Below are 24,062 nucleotides of genomic sequence, written 5' to 3' on the forward strand. Positions count from 1 at the left end.
CCTGGAGGGGCTGGTGGGCGTCTGGATCACCAGTGCACGGGAACCTCAGGAACAGGGAGACCCCAGGCCGCATCTCAACTCAGTTGTTCAGCTTTTCCTCAACACTCCTCACTCTTCCCCCAAGTTGCAAATCCCCGGGCACTCCTGTCCATCCGTACTTGCTGAGAACACACAGAAGTAGCCAGCGTGTGCCCCCACTCGGGTGCAGGAGCTGGGGAAATAGGGCGTGAGGCTCTCGGCGAGCAAACACAGGCCCTCCAGCAGCACCGCAGGGCTAGAACACCCTGCCTCTCCAGTGGAGATGGTGCCACAAGCTCTGGCCTCCCACCTGTCCCTCCATTTCTAGTTCTTGGGCATGCCCCAGCCCCCCGAGTCCAGGTGTGCTTGCCATGCTTCTCCCATCCTAACTGAGCCTTTCAGTCTCCACAGGCCCCTTCAATGATCCTCCATGGGGCTCCTCAGATGACCCATCCCTGTGTAGACAGCTTACTTGGAGCACAGCTATTAGATGACTTCGTTTCAAGGTTAAACTCTGGGAATGCAGCATCGTTTATACTTTGATTTCTGGGTCTCACCCGGCTTTTACCAAAAACATAGATGTTAAGTTTGGTTCTCTTGACCAAGTGGAAGACTTGGACTTTGATCCAACAGGATTCTTGAGACTTTACTTCCTAAAGATCAGAGAGATTAAAGAGCAAGGAAATTTGCAAGTCTCTGTTGGCCTGAAACAAATTAATATTGTGATTCTGGTCAAATACGTTCTTATGAGATATAGAGCCCCTGAAGGGGCAGCTGTGCGTCCCAACATGCGTGTGCATGCACACGTGTACGTGTGTTTGTGACTCTCAGAAAACAGCATCCATCATCACTCAGCTATAAGACTCTGCTGTGGTAGGCAGATCCATGTCTATGCTTCTGAAGGTTTACTATTGGGCAGGAAACAACCTATAAGCAGGAAAAACCAGCATCCAATCGAATACCTGCACTTACAGACGAGGACATGAAATTCGTACAGAGAGCCTGCTGTGGAAAGGAGCCAGCAGGAGGGACCAAGGTTCCATGAGCTGCAGTAACGCTTCTTTACAAATCAATATCTGACAGATAGAAACCTTGAAATGTGTAGCGGTTACCAAACTGCAATAAAATAAAGGGAATATCATCCGAGTAGATTCCTTCCCCTCTATCTCAAACTTCCAACTATCCAATTTGGTAGGCATTCTTTCTGAAATAATTCAATGCTTTTGAGAGAAGCTGTCATGCAGCCACTGGTGGGAAATGTGACACTGACAGCACATGCTCACGGGCATGTGTCCTCAACAGTCACGCCGCCCTCGTGCTAACCTCATCGTTCATCACCACTTCCTCTGACTTTGTGAGTTTAAGCAAACGATATTGAACAAAGTCCCAACACACACACACACACACACACACACACACACGCACACGCATACATACACGCCAATACAAAGGTGTAGCTTTCAGAACCCAGGTTGGAAACTCCAGCCTCAGACAGTGTAATCTGATTCCTAAGGTCACCTCTGACAGAAACCACCCATTGCCTTCACTTTAATTAAACAAGGAGAAATAAAGCCATCTGAGTTCAGTAAACAGCCGACTCAAATTTCAGAAGCTATTCTTATACAACCTCTTCTCCAGTGGGAGAGACCACAATGGCCCAGCAAAACAATGGGTGTGTGCGTGCCAGCCGCCAGGTGAGGGCCTGCGTCCTCAGCGGAGGCCGGCACTGCCCCGACCGCTTCCTGCACGTGGCCCCGAAAGGCCGAAAGGCAGAGACACGGCCTCTTTCAAGGACGGCGGCTGCTCTGAAGAGAATGCACCTCTCAGACGCAAAGCAGCGCGGGGCTTCCGTAGGGCTGGATGCTCTGGGGAGGTGGCTGTGTGCTGCCCGTGGGTGCGACTCATACACGTGGACTCACAGTGTCCCAGAGAAAGCTGCACTGGCACCTGGGAAAGAGTTTCCGTTGGTGCCCTGATATGAATCCACTCCCTTGGGTAGCACTGGAAAGGCAAAGATAAGATGGAAAAACAAACAGCACTGCCCCGACGTCAATAAAAAGCTGTCAGGCCAAGTTCAGAGCTCCGGGAGGCCTGTGTTGTGGAAAGATCCTGCAATCAATCCACCGACCACCAGCTGGAGGCTCTCACGCCACCTACCTCCTGACCACAGGCTCTTCTCCATGGGCTTACTGAGCTCCTCTAAGCCTCCAAAGGAGGCATGACAAGAATCAAGGTCTTAGAAGTGCCTGTCAAGGTGCCATCACCCTCCCGCAGCAGAGGGCACTCTCTGGAACAGATCAAACTGGTTCTCCCCCAGCAGATGGCAAGGGAACAACGATCAAAAACAAAACACAAGGGCTTCCCTGGTGGCGCAGTGGTTGAGAGTCCGCCTGCCGATGCAGGGGACACGGGTTCGTGCCCCGGTCCGGAAAGATGCCACGTGCCGCGGAGCGGCTGGGCCCGTGAGCCATGGCCGCTGAGCCTGCGCGTCCGGAGCCTGTGCTCCGCAACGGGAGAGGCCACAGCAGTGAGAGGCCCGCGTACTGCAAAAAAAAGAAAAGAAAAAACACAAACAGCAAAGGCTGAGGGAACTGAGACCCGTTATCGCCCTCTTGAATTCACCGAACAACAAATAAGGCTTTTCCCCGCTCACTGTGTACTTTCCTTGTGCCAGAGCCGTAGTTAAGAATCTTCACACGTTATTTCATCCCATCCTTATCAGCGAGCTGTGAGGAAGGGGGTAGTATCCCCACTGTACAGAAGAGGGAAGTGGAGCCCAGAAGCAAGAGGGCTCAGTTCAAGGTCACTCGGCTCTCTTGTTGTCACAGCCTGCGTGGGACCCCGACCTGACTCTAGCCCCACATAATCACTGCTATATTCTATGCTATACGTGCATGTGAACATGCCTGTAGATCTATAAAAACATCTAGAGCATACACATGACTCAGTCTTGAAGAGCCTGACCACCTCTCCCATCACTGATGATCACGGTTACCTAGAAAAACAGTGATGCATCCACTGTACAGCCCAGTAGACCACGTTCCGTGGAAGTCCCACAAGTATGACCCAAACAGGCAATAAAGTATTGGGTACCCTTGTCTACTTCTAAATGCCATGCCAATGGGTACAGCCACATAATGCCAGTGGGTTTGATAAGCTCCCCTTCAAAGCTTGTCCCTCTAGAACAATAATTCATCTCGATCTGGGCACAGGCTGGAGCATTTCTGTGCAGCTGTGGTTCAGCACCTTTCCCAGACGCAGTCAACACCCTGCATAACTTCCCACATGGCACTTTCTCCACTGATTTACCTCTTCCCTCCTTGCTGATAAGGCACATGCCAATAACGTGGTTTCCTTTTTACACTGGCTTCCAGGAATCTCGGAGCCTGTTTGCACGTTTCATCCGCTCAGTTAACGTTTACAAAGGGAGGTTTGCCTTCCAGACCTTTTTCTCAGCCCCACTGCCTGCCATTTTTAGTCGAACTTCACACCCACTTTTTAAGCCATCGCAATAAACAGAGGATCTGCTACCAGAAAAGGCCTAGAAAAACGAGTATCAGGGCAAACAGCCAAGGGTTCAGAGCATCACAACCACATGAAGATTCCTTGATTCCTGTGTCCCAAACACCCCAGGTGGTCACAGAGGTGCCTTGCCTGGCAAAGACTCTCACAGAGCATAGCTTCATCAGGTGCAGGGCACCTGTGCCATCAGAGGCACAGGAAGCAGGAAGGTGGGCGAAATCCCCACCAGGACTTTGGATTCTGGACCATATGGCGAAACCGGGGCCAAGGGCAAGGTGCCGCGTCCAGCCTGGGAAGCACAGAGAACGCACCTAGTAGATATCCTGGAGAAGGCGCCGGGGCACACCTGTCTCCTCTCCTCACAGGTGAGGCTGGGAAAGGCACACACTCCCCGCACAGTGAGTCACTTCCAATTTGCAATAAGAGGGTTGTCGGCATCCTGTTGTCCTGAAAGGTCACTGAGCCAGGTGTCCTACAAGCTGCTACTAAGTCATCAACACCAGGCTTAACCCCCTCCAAGGGGGTAAGGAGGTGGGGGGCAAAGAAAACACCCAGAGGCACAAGGACATTCAAAGAACATATCCATTTAAAAAGCAGACAACAATAAAGATCTGCCAAAGTCAAAGTGTTATCACTGAGTTTACCTTCAATCTGATAGAAAGCTGGCATCGGTCAGAGCCTCCTGCTCCAAAGCCACTGCATCGTGCCCTCCACACAGACACCCTGGACACAAGTGCTTTGCCCACATCTCTATCACTAAGAAAATGGACGTGGTGCATCTTTGCATTACAGCAGGGGAAACTCAGGCTCAGGGAAATGAATCTCTGAAGTAATTATCACTGATCGGAAAGGTAGTTCTTACAGAGTGCATGTTTCACTCATCTTAAGGAAAGCGTGCAAACAGCTACTGCAAGGTGGTCCAGGGTCCCTACAGAGCTCTGTGAACAAAAGCTACAGCTCAAACAGAGGGAGAGGACCCTAGAGGGGTTGGGAGACTCCCCAGAGAGGGCACGGCAGGAAGGGCCCCAAGGAAATGCCAAGGACTTACCTGTTCCAGGTGGACTTGAGCACAGTGGGGACTCACCACCTAAAGGAAGAAGAAATACGATAAACAGGTGGGTTCTCTCAAGAAAAAAACTCAGCATCATGATCAAGCGAGGCTCCCAAACCTGAAACTACCTATGACCACATTCACACAGTTTCACATCTCAAGACAAAAAAGACCTAGTGTTTACTTCGCATCTGAAGACAAAAAAGACCTAGCGTTTACAGAGTCCAGATTTTTGTTCACTTTTGTAAAGTCCGCATCCTTTTCAGAGAATGTCATGAAAACCATGGAGCCTGTCCCCAAGAGAAATGTCCATCGCTCATAAATACAGGACTTCATCTTTAATTTGGAAGACCTAGCAGACTCCCAGGCTAGGAACTTCTGACTAGGGCGAGCCCCTCCTCACCAGGTAGCAGGGGGAACGGGGGCCAGGAGAGGGAGCTGGGGGCTCTGCCTGGGGGTCTTCCAGCTGCCCCAGGACCTCACAAACACGCTCAGGGCTCGCGTTCTCTACAAAACAGATTGCCTTTTCTAGAACTATTTTCACAAGCGGAACCAAAACCAGAGTCTAAATGTGGACATTTCACTCTAGGCTGGAGCTTAGTGCATGAGACAGTGGGAAGGAGTCCCTTGGACTCCACCCCGGGCCCCTGCAGATGTGAGCACATTAAGAAAGACACACAGGCCAATGTGATGAGGCCACAGCTGCAATCACGTCAGAAGAAACACAGTTACAGGCACCCGGGACGACAGACCCAGTGGAGATAAAGACCCCAGCTCTGGAGTCCGTCTTGGGTGGGACTTCTGCTCCACCACTTCCTGGCCATGGGCCCTTGGGCTCTAATCGCTCTGGGCCTTGGTTTCCCCATCGGAGAACTGGAAGTTGTAAGAGCCTGTGGTGCTGAGAACAGGGGGCCTGACACAGGGCAGCTTCTCCTCCTGGGAACACGGTGCCCTCCCTGAGCAGAAAGGGCTGCCGGCAGGTGAGGGAATCAGACTTGCTTCCTGCAGTTCTGGAAGGCCAAGATCCTGGCACCTGCAAGCAGGTTTCAGCTCCCCATAGCTGTGTCCTGGCTCTCCTCCCTCCGGACCACGTGTAGCCCCATCCTCAAAGAGTTTTCTAAAAATGTGTAATGGCAGGATAAATCCACGGGATCTGACTAATTGTCCTTGTGGGTTGGAGTGGGCAGCAGTGCAACCTTGGTCCTTGCCATGGCAACTATTTATAGTTCTCCAGCTTATCTTACAAAGTTCCTTAAGGAACATGATACACACTCATTCATTTGTCTGGGTCATATTATTACTCCACCAGGATTCTGACTCATGTTCTCGTCTGGGACAGGGGCCCTCTCTCCTGGCACCCCATCTTCTTTCCCCCCCTACCTAGCATACACTTAGCAGTAGCTCTCACTGTCCAGAATCGCTGAGCTAAGAGTTGCTTCACTTTACACTGAGAATTCTTAGGAAGCAGGAACAGTCTCTGGACATAGAGGAAGCTACACACAGATGCACATAGGACGGTGCTGGCAGTCAGACAAGGGGCCCCTGCGGTTATGGAGCTCGGTGATTCATTTCATCCTGTGTACAGTCCTCACCTGGTGCAGGCTTGTGTCCTGGTGCTTCACTAAACGCTTAACACACTGGTGAGAACTGTGCAAGCCACCGGAGCTCCTGCCTTTGACAAATCATTATCTGTATTCCACGCAATGGAATACTAATCCAGCGATAGAAGGAAGTGAGCTGTCAGGCCACGAAAAGATATGGGAGAACCTTAATTACCTATTTGCGAAATGAAAGAAGCCAATCTGAAAAGGTGGCATACTGTATGATTCCAACTTTGGGACATTCTGGAAAAGGCAAACTATGTGGACACTAAAAAGGTCAGTGGATGCCAGGGATTTGGAGAGGGATGAGACGGTGAAGCACGGAGAAGCTTTAGGGCAGAAAAACCGTTCTTTGTGGTGCTGTAATGGTGGGTGTGTGTCACTATACATTTGTGCAAATCCTAGAATGTACGGCACCATGTAAATTACGGACTTTGGTTAATAATGTATCAATATTGGCTCATCAAGTACAACAAATGCACCACACTAATGCAACATATTAATAATAGGGGAAATTATGAGGGAGGGAAATGGGTATAGGTTAACTCTCTATACTACTTGTCTAATTTTTCTGTCAGTCTAATACTGGCCTAAAAAATAAAGTCCATTAATTATTTTTCATTCATTGTCTGGAAGATGTGCTTGTTAAGAGAACAAAAGCAAAAGCCCTATGCAGTATCAGAAACTTGAGTTTTAAAAACAGCAACCACTAGGAAGACAGCCCAGAAGCCAGGCGTGTCCTGCACCTCCCATGTCCCCTAGAGCCACATGAAGTGCAATGACACTGACCACCTGGCGTGGCCCCAGGATGTCCTCCAGAAAACAAGAGAGAGCTCTGTGCTCGGGGGCTCTCCCAATCCCACCTCCCGGGACCACCACAGTAAGCCCCATCTATGGCTGACATCACTAAGAGCTGTGCAATCCGCACCCCAAGCTTCTCAGTTACACTGAGTGCCTTCTCTTGCCAGGCACTTGCTGTCCTTCACGGCAATACATTAGTAAAAAAACGGACAAGTCCTCAGGAAGGAGACACTGCCTAACACAAACTGCATAAACTGTACTCTTCATTAGGAAGTGAGCTGTGGCGTGGGGTGCGGTGAGCGGGCTCCCCAGTTCAGGGGAGCAAACGTCAAGCAGCAACTCTCTGCATTCCTGCCAGAAAAGAGCCTCTCGTCCAGGGAATCGATTACAAGCCCTACTGTCTGTTTTTACATACACTGCTGTGAAATGCAGACAATGCTAACACATATATATGGAATTTAAGAAAAAAAAAAGGTCATGAAGAACCTAGGGGTAAGACAGGAATAAAGACACAGACCTACTAGAGAATGGACTTGAGGATATGGGGAGGGGGAGGGTAAGCTGTGACAAAGCGAGAGAGTGGCATGGACATATATACACTACCAAACGTAAGGTAGATAGCTAGCGGGAAGCAGCCGCATAGCACAGGGAGATCAGCTTGGTGCTCTGTGACCGCCTGGAGGGGTGGGATAGGGAGGGTGGGAGGGAGACGCAAGAGGGAGGAGATATGGGGATATATGTATATGTGTAGCTGATTCACTTTGTTATAAAGCAGAAACTAACACACCATTGTAAAGCAATTATACTCCAATAAAGATGTAAAAAAAAAAAAGAAAGAAAGAAGTACCAACTCAGAGAAAAAGGAATGGTGGGGGGCGGGGTGGGGGGGGAGAAACCCGTCCGTACAGAGAAAACTAATGTTTACATCAAGAACTGCAAACACCTACTTTTGTAAAGGTCATCATCAAGTGGACACACTGACACGTGTCCCTTCCACCCAAAATCCCAGGATGGGAACTACATGAAAACAGATGAGATTCTTCACGTACATTTCCTATTTCCTCCCTTCCAATAAGAAAGAGGGAGGCAGCTGACCACGGTCTGGCAGAACCATGGAGCAATCACAGTCAGGACACAGCATGTTCTCACGTGGACCACCCAGCTCAGCATCAGGGAATGGGGGCACTGTGCAGCCTGACCAGAGAGACAGAAGCGCCCGGCTTCTCCGGAGGGGTGACAGCCAGTGCTGGAGCCCACGTGGCTGCAGGCTCTCCACCGCCCCTCGGATCTGCAGACCCTGCCTGCTTTCCCCCTCGGGAGCTGCACGTCCTCGGGATGGAGCCACCAGGTAACCATGCCGAGGGCTGCTGTCCCGGGTGCAGGTCAGGTCAGTGATGGCGGTGCAGGCTCACCTGCTTTCTCTCCCCATCTCCAGGGCGTCCTCTGATCACACCCCTCACAGGGCCGTCTGGGTCTTCTGTTATTTTCATTTGACAAAAGGAAAGACAGTGGCTCTGGGTCACTTGTGGGTGGCCTTGGTCATCCTCAGCAGGAAGGAGCTGGTGCCGCCTTAGCATTCGGCCTCTGCAGGGCCAGTCCCAGCTCACTGATGGAGCTGAAAACCGAGCAGGCCCACAACTCCCTGAGGGCATGGCCAGCGCGTTTTTTCAGAGGGATCTAGCAGTGCCCCCCCTCGCCAAGCCCCTTGCCTGCTCTGTGAGGTGTCCTGAGCCAGCGGCAGCGGGACGAGAACAGGGCTGCGTTCTCACCTCCGGCAGGGCAACCCCCCGGGGATGCCTGCAGCTCAGTCACAACTGGGCCAGGGCACCCGCAGGTCCTTCTCCCCGGCCCGCACAACCCGGGTAGCTGGTGAGCGTCCCGTCAGTGCCCCGGGGTGCTGAGTCTCAAAGAGGCCGGGCCACGGATCCTTCCTTCCAGGGAGGAGACACGGCGGCCACAGAGGTCAAACTCCACATTCCTCTCCTGATACAAACGGATCCCCTTTCTCACCGGAAGGAGCCCGGGAGCGGGGGGGGGGGGGACACAGGATGTGGGAGGGACAGGGCAGGAGGCAGAGCCAGTGCCCACTAGTGACTAAGGTAGCCCCAGAGGAGGCCCCGGAGGCCTGGCCTGTCTCGGCTCCAGGTAGGGCCGAGTCACCGTTACCAAGGGCAACCACAAACAAACAGGGCTGTGCCCAGCGCACCTGGCGACGTGGCGCCTGCGGCCTGCTGGTATCAGCAACCTGTCCCGAAGCCAGCAGGTGGATAGGTGAGCAGGACAGAGGAGGGACGAGGGGGCCCTGCACCAGAAGTGACTGTGCCCCTGGGGGATGGAAGTGTGGGTGAGTACGTGTGAGGGGGAGGGAGGGTAGAAGGTGAGTGTGAGCGTCGTGTGTGTGTCTACATGACTGTGTGTCTGTGGAACTGAGTGTGTGAGCGTGCGTGTGTGTACACACTACAAAAGCCCAGCCCTGCACTTCACTTCCCGGGGGGAACCATGGTGCTTTGTCTGCTGCGAGGCTCTTTCTCCGGAGCGGGTGAGGCCGCCTCTGACAGCCCGCGGGGGCACCTCTACTTGCTTCTGGAGATTAATCCTGGAGAGAGACTACAGCTCAGGTCTCCGCGTGCCTTACGGAGATTCGCTTCCCTTCTCGTGAGTACCATGAAACAATGAGCTCAGCTTTGTTGTCATTGCTTCTTATTAAATTTTACTATGGACAAAGCCATATAAAGAGTGACATTTTCTCACCAGCTCCTCCAAAAACACGCATGCATCACTGGTGCCCTGCCTGTCACCGTGTGCACAGAGTAGAGATAAATCAGAGTACAACCTCTTGAACCATCAGGAACCCCAATTGCACTGAGTCCTGTGAATGAGCTCCACAGAAGCCCAGACATCAATGCCCTAGAGCGTGTGGCACGTACCACATGTTCAGCCACTACCACACAAGTCCCCGGCTTGGCCTCTCCTCCTGCCATTTACTTAACTCTGCCCACAGCTGAATCCCTCAAGTCTGGCATCAAGCCGGCCTGAGCAGATCCGATTCACGCCAGGATCTTGGAAGGGTGGACAAGCTCGACAGCAGCAGCCAATAGTTATCAAAGTGCGTTCAGTAATTGCACACACGTGCAAAGGCAAAATGATCCTCCATCATGCAAGTGCAAAATGAGCAAACAGGGAGAAGACAGGGTGAGCCGACTCGTTTGCAGGTGGGACGCCCGGCAGTCTACTGAGCCACATCAAGTATAAAGGTATCGCTCTGTGCACACCTTGCATCATTAAATAAAATCACTTCAGCACAGTAATTTGAATTCTAGCATAGACTGTGCAAAATCTGCAGTAAAGTTTACCTCTGTTGTATCTTTGCAAAGGTGATTCTTTACAAAGGAAACTCACAGGGAGATCAAGACGGAAGCACTTTCTTTCCCACATCAGCCTGTTAAGTCACAGGCCATCTTCTCCATCTCGGGCTCTGAGCCAGGAGCTGGAGGAATGGGTACAGACACACTGGCCACAGGGACGTCACACTAATGGGGGGAGGGTGACACTTCCCTCATCTCTGCACAGAGCAGCAGCCTGCTGGGAGGAGGGTGGGGCCTTTCCTCAAGGGACAGAAACTTTATCATCACCTTTATCTTGTGTCATGTACAGCTTTTACTTCTTGCATTTTATGATACGGATCAATAAAGTAGCAAGGTGTTTTATGTGCCCATCACAGATGATTAAAGATAAAAGTTCAATTATTTCTATTCCCCCGTTTATTATAAATAGGGGGTTAGAATAATGAGAAGAGGAAAGCCCCCCTCTGCCCTAGTGCTCACATTATGAGAGACAGCACGTCTGCTTAAATATCAGCTGTCTTAGTGGGCTCAGGATGCCGTAACTAATACCACAGCCTGGGCAGCTTAACAGAAATGTATTTCCTCACAGTTCCGGAGGCTGGAGGTCGGAAACCAAGGTGTTGGCAGGGCTGGCTTCTCCAGATTCCTCTCTCTTTGGCGTGTAGAAGCCACCTTTTCTCCTCACCTGGTCTCCCCTCTGTGTGATCTCTTCTTTTTTTTAATAAATTTATGTACTTATTTATTTATTTTTTACTGTTGGCTGCATTGGGTCTTCTTTGCTGCGTGCGGGCTTTCTCTAGTTGCCGCGAGTGGGGGCTACTCTTCGTTGCGGTGCATGGGCTTCTCATTGCGGTGGCTTCTCTTGCTGTGGAGCACGGGCTCCAGGCGCTCGGGCTTCAGTAAATGTGGCTCGCAGCCTCCAGAGCGCAGGCTCAGTTGCTCCGCAGCATGTGGGAACTTCCCGGACCAAAGCTCGAACCCGTGTCCCCTGCATTGGCAGGCGGATTCTTAACCACCGCACCACCAGGGAAGCCCCTGTGTGATCTCTTCTTGTAAGAACACCAGTTGTATACGGTTAGGGCCCATCCATACGATCTCATTCTGGGGGTTGGTGCTCCTACCTATGCATTTGGGGGTTGAGCACACATTCAGCCCGTAGCATCCACCATCAAAGGCCTGAGAGGGCCACACAGGCCATTCTCACAAGGTCCTCCAGGCAGATGTGGGCAGGTGGCCTGTAAATGCTCCTCTGGGGTCTCGGAGCATCTGGGGTAGGGGAGCTCCAGCTAGAGGTCCAACACAAACCTCCAAAGAACAACAGAATCCATGCAAAGGGATGGCTCCCAAAATGCCCACCTTCAAGGCTTTATTAACTTACTTGCTTCCTTCCAGCACTTTTCCTTAACTTTATCAGGCGTGACCCTGGAATCCCTAATTAGGTTCACATTCCTCAGGAAACTGTTCTCCCACTGTGCGTTAAAGCCCAATTTAACCTGTCTAATCCCCATGAGAACACATCGCCCCACCAATGCAATTAAGCCTATTGGTCCTGCCTGTTCCCCCCATCCCGGGGTTGGGGTGCTGAAGAGAGAGAAAGAAAATCACTGCCCACAGCGGGCAGGCTGCACACAGTAGCCCAGCCTCCCTGGAGCTCACGGACCCAGCATGGTATGGGACCCCGCACTGCCACTCCACTCCGCCCTCACCTCCCCTTCTCCATCGACACAGGCCCAAGGTCATCTCACCCCCTGAGGCGTCTCAGGCTAGCTCCTCTGCTGAGAAGGCCCACCTTTCCCTTCCTACCTAGCCACGCCCCTACTTCAAGGCCAGACCAGAGGTTCCTTCTTCAGGAGACCCACAGATAAGATAGATGGGCCTGCTCCACACCAAGCCCCTCGGCCCATCAAGACCTCTCCTCCCCTCTCTTCCCACCAAGCCCCTCCCCTCCCCTCTCCCCACCCCCAGCAAGCCCCTCCCCTCCCCTCTCCCCACCCCCAGCAAGGCTCTCCCCACCCCCAGCAAGCCCCTCTCCCCACCCCCAGCAAGCCCCACCCCTTCCCTCTCCCCCCACCAAGCCCCTCCTCTCCCCCTCCCCCTCCCCTATGCCCCCAGCAGGCTCCTCCCTTCCCCCCTCTTCCCAGCACCAGGCACCAAGCTCCTGCCTTCTCTCTCACTTTACAGGGGCACCTGCATGGCTGGGACATCTTTGCAAACAGCAATATTGGAATAAGGACCCCCTCCCCCAGGCTTGAACAGGTCAACCAGACCAGCCTAAATAAAAGCAACTCTGTGTGGTACAAGGTGGGCGGAGCCAGGAGAAACAGAGCCAGGAGCTGCACCAAAAATTCAGGACAAATACAGTGTGTGCTTTTGCTTTTTTTAAGAGAAGAGCTTAGAAATGATAATGACACCACCCCCATGACTTTTTAACACCCTCCTTCTTGTCACAAAGAGGAAAGGAAGAAAAGGCACAAACAGAAACAACAGTTTTTAAAGGATGGAAATAGTACATGCCACAAAGGGGGATACCAAGGAAATTTCCCCCCAAATATTTTGTTGAAAGTGTCTAAGAACACTACAACGAATAGTGTGGTTTTTGCCACTTGCCCTTTGGCTGACAAGAAAAGGAAAAAAATGACACATTTTAATAGCCCGTAACTTATCCTCAAATCTTAGTAGAAAAATTTTTTAATTTAGCATTAGGCTGCATAGGGCCAGCTAGCTTACTCTGAATGTCCACATAAATATGTCCCACTAAACCCACAGGAGTTCACCCTGATGAAGCTCAATCTCCATCCACGTTTACCAAATCCTGCTAATGGTGTCACTCTCCACCCAGAATCCCACACAGAAAGCCTAAGAACTGCCGGCAACCCTGTCCCCATCTAAGCAGACGCCAATCCGACCTGCCAGTTCTTCCCTCAAAAGCCCACGGGTCCCTTCCTGTTGCCTCGTCCGCCGGACCAGGCCCTCCACCCTCTCTGGGCACCACTAAGCTTCCAGCGGGCCTCCTTCGGCCGGGCAACTCCCCCAAAACATACTTATTAAAAGTAAAGGAGGGACTTCCCTAGTGGCACAGTGGTTAAGAATCCGCCTGACAATGCAGGGGACACGGGTTCAATCTCTGGTCCGGGAAGATCCCACATGCCGCGGAGCAACTAAGCCTGTGCACCACAACTACTGAGCCTGCGCTCTAGAGCCCGCAAGCCACAACTACTGAGCCCACGTGCTGCAACTACTGAAGCCTGCATGCCTAGAGCCCGTGCTCCGCAACAACAGAAGCCACCACAGTGAGAAGCCCATGCACCACAATGAAGAGTAGCCCCCACTCGCCACAACTAGAGAAAGCCTGCACACAGCAACGAACACCCAATGCAGCCAAAAAGAAATTAATTAATATTTTTTAAAATGCTTTAAAAAAAAAAAGTAAAGGAGAAAACCTCTAAAAGGACAAAAGGTTTTAGATAAAGACTCTGGAATCAGAATTTCTAACTTCATAGCCTGTACGAGGCACTCAGACAGTCTACCTCCTACCCTCCAAAAAGAAGCTATTGTGAGTTTATCCTAAAGATGGTCTGAGCAGGGAAAGGGGAGGCCGACAGCCCAGAGCCCAGTGCTCAGCTCTGTTAGAACAGAAGGGAGGCCTGCCAGCTCCAGAAGTTCCTGGGGGACTCAGGAGTTGAAAGGTGCAGAGATACACAGGGCACATGAGAAGGCCCGAGTCAAAATGCCTAGAAACACACTAAAATGAACTGTGCTGGCTGCACCCAGAGGTGACCAGAGGGCATCCCCGGAGCTACTTCTGTACTTGAAGGAAAATGGGAGGCAGGCACTTCCTGAATCCCTGCTCAAAATAAATAGCTTTACTGGAGAAAAAACAAAGCACAGGGTGCAACTGGAGTTTACCTTTACAAATTAAAACATGAAGCTGGGGACTCAAATGTCTAGTTGATTATTTCCATCCTGCTGCTAAAAATGTGAAAGGAGAACTGGGTCTTTTTAAAATATGAAACCTATCCTCCAGAAGTAGCTACACAAAAATAAAACCAGCAACTTGATTAGAAACGTCCTTCCTCGTGTACAACTGTAAGCAATTTCAAATGAGAGGCTGAAAGATGCCAACACAAACCCGTGTGAAACACCCCCAAACACACACTGGTCATCACCAGAAGTGGGCGAGCCGCATTCCGGGCTCTGATCTCAGTACTGGCCCTCTGTCCTCGGGGGCCCTCGCCCAGGTGTCGGTGCTGTCCACAGACACACATGTTCAGAGGCAGGGAGCAGGTCGATGGCACGGCCATGAGGCACAGGGTGTCCAGAGGTATGGTGGGAATGGGTCCAAAGCCAGCGCCCTGAGCACAAGGCCTGCAGAGGTCCCCAAGGCCCACCAGCGTGTCCTCCCCACAGGGAACAGGGGACAATGAAATCGTGCAGGGTTCGGTCACCTCTCCCAGCCTGAACGTAGTACTTGGGGACAACAGAGGGAAAGGGCAGCAGAGAGGTGAACTTGGAGAACAAGAGCTGGCTTGCACCTCCTCTACCGGGCGGGACGTGTCGCCGGCCAGAGCTGGAGCGCACCCCCGAAACCTCCAGGAACCTGCTGGAACCTGCCCCTTTGGAGACCGCACACTAGGCCCCAGAACAGAGGGCACGGGCACGGAAGGAGGGCGCCGTGACGACCGTCTGCCAATGCATGGAGCACACGCTGCAGCATCTAGAGCGTGGGCCGGGGCCGGCGGGACACGCTGCTTTACTCCTATTTGTAGAGGGAGACACCCAGGGTCACAGAGATACCACGGGGCCATCAGAACACAGACCCAGGTCCAAGGGCCCCTTCTCCTGTGGCTCTCGTGGCTTTCAGAGCTGCTTCCAACAGCTACGTGTGGAAATTTCCATTTTCTACTTCTATTCTCTCCAAAAGAGTGCAGGTGCAGGGAAATAATCATCTATTACAGAATTTCATGAACCAGAAAATCCAGTCACTCACACTCAGAGAGGAGGGAGAGAAATAGTCACTGAGTGCTTTTTCTTGATTTTGTTTCTATTTGAGTGACAGGTGCCCGCAGCAGCCTGGCCCCAGGACAGCTCTTCCTCTGCGAGGTGTCCCAAGCTGCACAAGGCACCCTCCACGGCCGGGCTCCTGCCCTGCTGTCTGACCCAGGACAAACACACACACACCTTGGTTACTCGCGTCACAAGAGTGACGTCTGCTTGGAATCGACAGGTCCTGCAGTCCTGGGTGCCCTTGCTCTGTCATCAGAGCCCAGCTGCGTGGGTCAGATGGCACCACCCTCCTGATGCCCTGCTGGCAGGCGCCTGTCCCCGCCCCCATCTCCGGCCTCAGTGAACGCGCTTGCTTGAGTGCATCTGATCATCTCCTGTGTAACTAAGTCCCCTTTGCAAGGCGGCTCCAATAATTAACTAGGATCAATGTGCTAGAAATATTCCAAAACGTTACCATTGTCACTCCTCCCGTCCCCCCTAAGTCCTACAGATGAGGGGGATGCAGGGCAATGTTTAATTTGTCACGGGGGCCTCACCCAAGTGGTCTCTCTAGAAAGGACCACAAGATGCACTGGCCGAAGATGACGGTGCAGGAAGCGCTGGGGGTTTTTTTGCTTGTTTTTATTTTTATTATTATTTTTTTTGGAAGCACTGTTTTTGAAGGAACCGTCCCGAATATACACATTTAAATGACTGCAGCTCTTCAAAAGTCACCTTGACACATTATACACATATTCCAGTAATTGTGTTATTAATTAAAACTAAAACCCTGCTGCAGCTGCCTTTGGGATCTGAGTCAGGTCCTGGAGAAGAGGTGTGACTGCAGGCAGGGGCAACCTGCACAGCGTGCCAGCACCACGATCGATCGCAGGATTCAGCAAACATCAAGTGTCCTCCCACAGAGCACGGAGCCCCGCCACTAATGACGTCACAAAAACACCTGTTCCCAGGATTTCAAAAGGTATTCTGGGAAACTTGAGCAATGCCTAGGCTCAGGCGCCCCTCCCCTCACAGATGATGTCTCCAACCAAGAATTTGTGACAACTGGCCCCAGGGGCTCCCCCAACCTCTGGTTTGGCTCCAGGGGAGTCGGCCTGGGGTGAGAAGGGTGTGGCTCCAAAGTAGGTTCCCAGGGCACCCCAGACGTCCTAGTCTAAATAACAAAGTGCATTTGGACCCAGAGCAGCCCAGGCTTCCTCCTGCTGCCCTCCCGCGCCCTGCTCAGGATGGAGGACCCCTGCCCATTCGGTAACCAGCCGAAAGGTCAAATGTGCAGCAGGTGAGTGCAGTCAAGTATGTGTGGAGGCTGCCTTGTTAGCCAGTACATGATGCGGAATGAAAAGTGACGATTTAGAGAGAACAGAAGGGCCTATTTTTCAATTATGTGATTTATTTCAAATAAATAAATTTCAGAAGAAGATTATAATTCCCTTCTGGGCTTTTTTGGGAAAGGGCTAGTGAATCCTACGTAAATATAGCTTAAACGTAGGCTGCTCTAGAGAGCAAATCAGTCGTGATGGAGTGAGACTGTCAACTGCACGGCCACTCGGTCCTGTCACCTGGCTACACGCCACCGCCAGCTTCAGCGGCCTCTGTTTGTTTCCTCCCGTGTAAAATGAACACAGCGCCTGCCAGCCTATCCAGTGCTGCCCGTCAGGGTCTGGTAAGGTCCCTGCGCAGAGAAGTGCCAAAAGAAAAGAAGGAGGCTCCAGAACCACCTGGACCAGTGCTGTTCAGGGGATGAGCTTCTCCACATTACAGCGGCTCCATCCTGCCAGCCACCTTCAAGCCCAAAGACCCCACCATCAATGCCCCTGTTCAGGCCCAGGTTACCTGGGATTTAAAAACATTAATTCCCATACAAAGAAAACTGCCACATTTATATAAAATAGCACTTTCCTAGAGCAGCTGCATATGGCTTGCTGACTGAAAAGCAGACCCAGAACCCCCTGGTAGGAAGTGGCACATGGGGGCCATTCCCCAAACTCTGGCCTCAGAATAACCGTTTCCAGTGGGACAAGAACCACAGCCGTGAATGTACCTTTAGCAGCGTGAAATGGGTAAGGTGACTTTTCTTCTAGTTGTAATGAGTCAAAAAAAGCTCAGTGAGGACAGCCTATCAGGAAAGGGATCTTACCGGGAAAAGAAACAATAATGCCCAGAAGAAGTGCAGAACTTACCAGGGCTTAATGGCTCTTCTGACCCCAGTGACAACAGACAAAAATAAAAAAACAAGACACGGAAGCAACCAAGATGTCCTTCCGTGGTTGAATGGATAAATAAACCGTGGTCCATCCAGACAATGGAATGTTACTCATCACTAAAAAGAAACAAGTTATCAGGCCATGAAAAGACATGAAGGAAACTTAAATGTATATCACTAAGCGAAAGAAGCCAGTCTGAAGAGGCTACACACTGTATGCTTCCAAGTATATAACATCCTGGAAAAGGCAAAACTACGGAGACCGTAAAAATATCAGCAGTGGCTGGGGTTGTGGGGGAGGAGGGATGAAGAGCGGGAGCACCGAGGATTTTCAGGGCAGTGAAACTATTCTACGTGATCCTGTAGTGATGGATACGTGTCATTATACATTTGTTCAAATCCATAGAATGAACAACGCCAAGGGTGAACCCTAAAGTAAACAATGGACTTTGGTTAATAATAACGCCTGGATACGGGCTCATCAATTGTAACAAATGCACCACACCTGTGTGGAGGTTGATGGTAAGAGGGGTTCTGTGAGAGTATGTAAATTCTTCATACCTTCCCCTCGATTTTATTATTTTACTATTCATAGAAAACAATCAGGGCTTCCCTGGTGGCACAGTGGTTGAGAGTCCGCCTGCCGATGCAGGGGACATGGGTTCGTGCCCTGGTCCGGGAAGATCCCACATGCCGTGGAGCGGCTGGGCCCACGAGCCATGGCCGCTGAGCCTGCGCGTCCGGAGCCTGCGCTCCGCAACGGGAGAGGCCACAACAGTGAGAGGCCCACGTACCGCAAAAAAAAAATAAAAAAATAAACAATCAAACAAAAATCAACAGCCAAGCATCAAAACACAGGCACACATCTGTCTACCATAGGTGGATAAATGGAATCCTCTATCAGGACTGGCCTCCCTGGGTGGTCCTGGACGAGCAGCAGGCCGAAATGGACCTGTAGTCCAGCAAGCTACATCGGGGCACCCAGCCCAGGGCCTGACCCCACAGCAAATCAGGAAGCGTTTGTTGAACTGGGCAGTTTGAAAATTAACCTCCTCTTCCCTTAGGGCAAGGGGTGGGAGGAGGGAAGAGAAGTGTGAACATTCACGAAGAAGGCAGAGAGGCCGGGCCAGGGTTTGCAGCTCGGGCCCCGCGTAGGACACGGCTCTCAGGTCCTATCCCCGGGCGGGTGGTGTGACTCTTTCAAGCCCCAGGGTCACCTGTAAGGCTGGGGCAAAGGACACGATGCCCTCCAAGGGAGGCTGTGACGATCAAAGATGGAAAAGCAAAGGCTCAGCACATTATTGATCATCTCTCAATACCGTAGCAGATTTCTGTTCCTTCTGAGCACAGGTCAGAAGCCACTCACGGGCTAGATATTTAGCTCTCTGACCTCACGTCACCCCCAAACCACCCTGCTGGATTACAACCAGCCATCGTGCTTCAAATGAGACTCTCAGGCTGCCTGTGTATGTGGAGGCCTGGGGTGATGAACACACAGACCCTCACAAGGCTCTGTGCTCGACCCACCAGGAGTGTTATGAAAACTCTCACTCCTTCCTTTTTATTAATTCAGGTCATTTGTTCCCAGGAAACGATTTGTGTCCCAGGAAAGAAACGTCATCACCAACATCCTGTGGGGAGGTAAAGGCAGACTCCCCCCGCATTCCTTCCCCAAATGCCTCCGAAGGCACCGAGCAGGCAGGGAGAAGGCGGTCCTGGAGCCGGGAAGGATGGGGCGCTTTGCCCAGGTGGGGGCTGGCTGGTGGGCTTCTGGGGAGCAAGGGCCTCGGGGCCCCGAGGCACAGTAGGATTTGGACATGAAGATGGGGCAGTGCCGGGACCCCCGGGGCTGGGGGCTCAGCGCTCGGACAGGCTGGCTTCTCCACCTCCTCTGTGCAGAGATGCTCCGAGCTCCAGCGGCAAGGCCGTCGGACGTGCCCACGCACCCCGGTCAGCGCGGGCCCCGCACGGCTGACAGGAGCTGCTCCTGCCCGTGTCTCCGGGGAGGGCTGGGGACTGAGAAGATGCCATGGATGTGAGGTGAGCAAAGCCGTGTGGGAGGGGGCAGGCAGGGGGCATGGATCCTCAGGGCATCCTTCACGGCAGAGAAAGGAGACGCGGGACAGGGAAGGACTCGACCCCCGAGCCAAGGGGGAGCCTTGCCTATACCTACGTGTGGGTGTCTCAGGGAAGCTGGCCACGGGGCTGGAGTTCTCAAGGGGGGCTCTGGAGGCATCAGAGCAGCCGCACCAGGTGCACAGGCGCACATCAGCTCCACGGCTGATCCACGAAGAGCGAAAATACATGGGGCAGCAAAAACCTGAACTTGGAAGCCCAACACCCTTGAACGCTGGCACCTGGATGCCAGGTGACAGTGGGTAAGTCATTTCACCACCGGGGTCTCTGATTGCTCATCCAGTGAAGGGAGGGACTGGCCGACAAAGCCTGGGACAGCAGGCCCCAAAAGGGAAGCTGTTGCCCTTTGTATCTGGAGAAGAGAGTTGTCTGAAGACAAAGGTTAATGAGCAGACATGTAAGTTAATGGTTAAAACTCATGAATGAAGCCAGTGGGTAGCTGTTGACACCCAGGAGAGACGTCTAGGGTGGTCTATGAGGAAGTCACAGGCTATGGCCCTCGTCTTTCCCAGGGCACAGAGATGCCATCTGAAGCCAGCCTGTCGGATAAGGTCACTGAGGCTCCTGCGTCAGCCACAGCCAGAACCTGGGGTCACTGGGCCGAGGGGCCAGCATGGCAGAGGAGGTGACGACAGCAGAGCCTGCAGGAGTCCCAAGGTAGGAGAGGCCCCAGGGGTCCTGGGGTCCCCCAGAGCCACACCTGCCTCACATGGTCCCCTTCAGAGAGAGGAGCAGTAGGCCCAGGACCAAGAGTTCTGCTTCTACGGGAGGTGGAAGTGGGCCGCGGAGCTACCGCATGGTGGCCACGGCGAGGGACGGGCGAAGAAGCCAGCCGAGCCCGGGAATCCTCTCCTGTCCAGTAACCAAGTGGCAACACGTGCAGTCCTAGTCTTTATCTCCAACGAGGCGCCCCATCAAGGCAGGCTCGGAAAGAGAAGAGGACAGCTGGCCCCGGGCTGTGTGCTGTGCAGGCCAGGGACGGGACACAGGGGGTCCGAGGACAGTCTCTGAGCCGGCGGCAGGCAGCTCGGGGCAGAGAGGGCTGCTCCACACCACGTGTGCACTCCAGTTCTGCCAGCTCAGCCCCTATGCAGGGCCTCACATTTGCAGAAACCGTGCTGGAGGCACGGTGCTCTCGCCAGTGCACCAAAGCTCAAGAAACACCCGCTCTGCCGCACCCCCATCCCCCAAGTGTCTCCGCACCATCATCTGCCTTCCTGAAACAGCTTTCTTTCTCCTACTTCCTCTTTGCTCTTGCCAGGGAGTCAACCAGGGGCCAGGAAAAAACACCAAGTCACTCTGCCCGAACAGCTCACGTGGCACCCATGAACAAGCACAGCCTCCCAGGGAGCAAGATACTTAGAATTCCAAACTTCCCAGTAATTATACGTAAATTATTCTGCTTCCTTAAAATTTAAATAATTACTATGACCACAATTAACAGCTAAAAGCAAGCTGTTTCAGGTGGATTGCAGAAGTTGTTATTCACCCATTTTATGCATGAAGAAACTGAGGCTCTGGGGAACCGGACTTGCTCCAAGAGACAAGGAGGATGAAAGCCCAGGTCTCTGCCTCCGTGTACCCTGGGACTGCATGGCCTCACCTGGGGGGGCATACTACCCGACGACCAGGAAGAAAGTGACCTCGGTCCTAGCTCAAGGCTCCGTTCCCCTGCCTGAGCCCCCAGTCCATGGCTCAGCCCCTTTTCTGCAGGATGGCTTTCTCCTTCTGCATCTCCTTCTCTACCAAGAGGACATCCTGGGCCTGGCTGGGAGCCTCTGATGGTGGCCCTGGCAGCAACAGGGCGACGACAACGCCAGTGGGGTTAAACGCACACAAACATGCTCCGGGGATCGTGCTGTGCCCTCTCCTTCAGTGTTCCCAGTGCAGAGGGGACCCACAGCCCATACCATCCCCAAGTCAGTAAGTGGATGGATGGGCCAGACGTTAGGCCAAAGCCTGTGTTTTTGACCAAAGCTTCACGTAAGCTTTCTCAGTCTCAAAGAAATCCGGGTGCGCACAGTTAGGCACAGACGTGCGGTGATCAAGGACCCAGCCGTCTGGGGGAGCTGCGTCTCAGCTCCTGGGAGACTGAGCTGCCCTACCCCCCAACCCCGTGCTTATCTCCAGGGGCGGCTGAGAATTTATGGCCCTTGTCTGCTCAGCAGCAATGGCATTATAGTTTTGGAATAAGAAGAGTCTTTGTTATTGCTAGTGGCATTCTCTCCTGCCATTCAAAGCTGCGTTATCCAAAAAAAATGACTACGGATACATTTCCCCCTCTACCATGATCTAATAAGAATAAAAGCTTATCTATCCCTAGCAAACTGCCAATTACTGTGGCTAGAAATGCCATAATCAGTGATAGGTAAGACTTCTGGAATATTCTTTGAACCAAAGAATTCAATCCCCTAAGTAGCTGGCACCTGGCCCCCTTTGAGAAACAGTGCCAAGAGCAGCAGGGCTCAGTCTGCAGCTGCGGGTCAAGAGTGGCCAGGCCAGGCAGAGTGTCACGGGAGGAGGCACACTCACACATGCAGCATGACACGGGACAAGCAGGGCTCTGGCAGTGGCTCTCCCCACTGTCTGCCCCACCGGGGTGATAAGGCACAAGCTCCGCAGGACAAGGCTTGCTGCAACTGGGACCCTCGGGGGCTGGGGGCGCATCCAAACCCTCAGGAGGCAGACGGGGGGAAAACCATCTGGGAAATCCGAAATATTCCCCAAGGTGGCATCTTCCCCACCCCCACTGCATGCAGGAATCTCTGCTCTGACACAGTCACTTAGGTTTAAAGTACACAGCACACTGGACAGACGAGCCCATCTGTGGGCAAAGCAGACCTAAAATAACCAAGGTCAGAAATCAGTCCTGCCCAGGGGTAAGTGTGAGCAAGAATGCCTGGCCTTGGACAGAAAGGGGAAGCCTTCTCCACAGTGAGACCGCAAGTGACAGCAGAAATGTCCCAAAGCTCCACTGCGGGGCCTGATCTTGAGACGACTAAAACACACATCATGTGACACCTCGGAAGAGACGGGGGCAAGGGGGCTGCCAACCTGGGGGCTGGATAACAGTGCAGCACAGAGCTCCATCCTATAGCCTCGCCACTTCTGCATGTGTCCCAAGTACTCCATGATGAGAAGTTTAATAAGAAAAGTCATTTAATCTCTTTCTTGAAAAAAAAAGCAGGGCTAGACCCACCTGTAATTTCTCTAGCTTTGTGTGTGTGCATCTCTGTGTGTGTGTGCCCATGCACGTAACCTGCGTGCATGTGTGAAGTGTGTGTGTGTGTGTGCATGTATGTGGGCACATGTGAGTGTGGACTGTGTGTGAGTGCCCGTATGAACGTGAAGTGTGTGCACGTGTGTGACTTCACGTGCGTGCCTGTGTGGATCGTGGGGACAGTGGAGGAAACCAGCATCCTGGTCCTCACAGAGAGAGCGCACGCACGTGAAGCCAGCCCACAGTTCCACAAAGCCCGCGTCCAGCACACGTTCCATCCACTCAGAGCCCAAGGACCAGTCGAAAATTCTCAGGAGACGCTGAGCCGTGAAGTCCAGAGCAGCAACAAAATCCCAAGACTCTCTGAAACCCCGTCTCCCTGGACCTCCACCCACCAGGGGCAGCCTACAGGGCATCTGAGGGGGTCCCACAAAGGTGGGACCGTCCAGTCAGCAAGGAGCGACGCGTGGGCCCTGGCTCCACTGAAGGTAACATCGTACCTGGAAAGCGGGAGAGGTGCAGACACCTGGACCTGCTCCGAAAACCAGGGCCCCGTCTAGGGGTGCCTACAGCTTCCATATGCCATTTCCAGGCCTCCTCTTTCCCCGCTAATCAAAGCCTTACACCCAACCCAGCACACCCAGGCCTCAAGCACTTTGTAGGGCCACCCGGCAATTGAACCCTACCAGGGAATGCAGGACCCCATGATTCAGGGTCCCCAGACGTCCATGACAGCCTGAAAACCCCAGCCCATCTATGAACTACCCTCAAAAAAGAAGCCAGAAAAATTCTCAAGGCCAGGCATGTGCCCTTGCCCCATCGCCACCCCCTCTCTGCCATTAAAAAAAGCAGCACGTCGATGTGACTAGAAAGAACGGATCATTTGTTGTGGAGAAAGGGCTGTGAGATGGCCAGGACAAAATTACCGAATTCTTATCTGAAACCAAATTCTTAAGAGCTATTTTTCTATAATTAAAAACATGGATTTCATAGCTCCTCAGTTTATTCTTCAGATGAAAACTATACACCCTATCGAAAAGCATCTAGCAGCCGTTTCTTAAGCGTTCCATTTCTGTGGCCACGGTCCAAAGCAGTCCCCTTCCATGCACATCATTCAACGCGGGCCAATTCGGCTCCAGAAGCCCCATGGGAGGGCAATGCA

At 52.6% G+C, this 24,062-nt stretch overlaps 1 protein-coding gene and 1 long non-coding RNA gene across 7 annotated transcripts in view; one reads left to right on the top strand and one right to left on the bottom strand.

Moving 5' to 3' along the window:
* TNS3 (tensin 3) overlaps positions 1–24,062 on the bottom strand; it is a 243,498-nt gene that overhangs the window by 153,311 nt on the left and 66,125 nt on the right. For all 6 annotated transcript variants that reach the window (XM_082632029.1, XM_082632034.1, XM_082632031.1 and 3 more), the window contains one exon: positions 4,589–4,627. Coding sequence is in view for 2 of the 6 variants with exons in the window: in XM_082632031.1 (XP_082488157.1) it covers positions 4,589–4,627 (39 nt within the window). In the remaining 4 variants the exon portion in view is untranslated. The remainder of the gene's footprint in view (positions 1–4,588; positions 4,628–24,062) is intronic.
* Positions 15,765–24,062, top strand: LOC309810182. The gene is made up of 3 exons (XR_014294955.1): positions 15,765–16,620; positions 19,133–19,185; positions 19,444–24,062. It is a non-coding gene; the product is annotated as an uncharacterized lncRNA (long non-coding RNA).

The sequence above is a fragment of the Mesoplodon mirus genome (genome assembly GCF_964341445.2).
Source record: "Mesoplodon mirus genome assembly, chromosome: 9".
NCBI lineage: Eukaryota > Metazoa > Chordata > Mammalia > Artiodactyla > Ziphiidae > Mesoplodon > Mesoplodon mirus.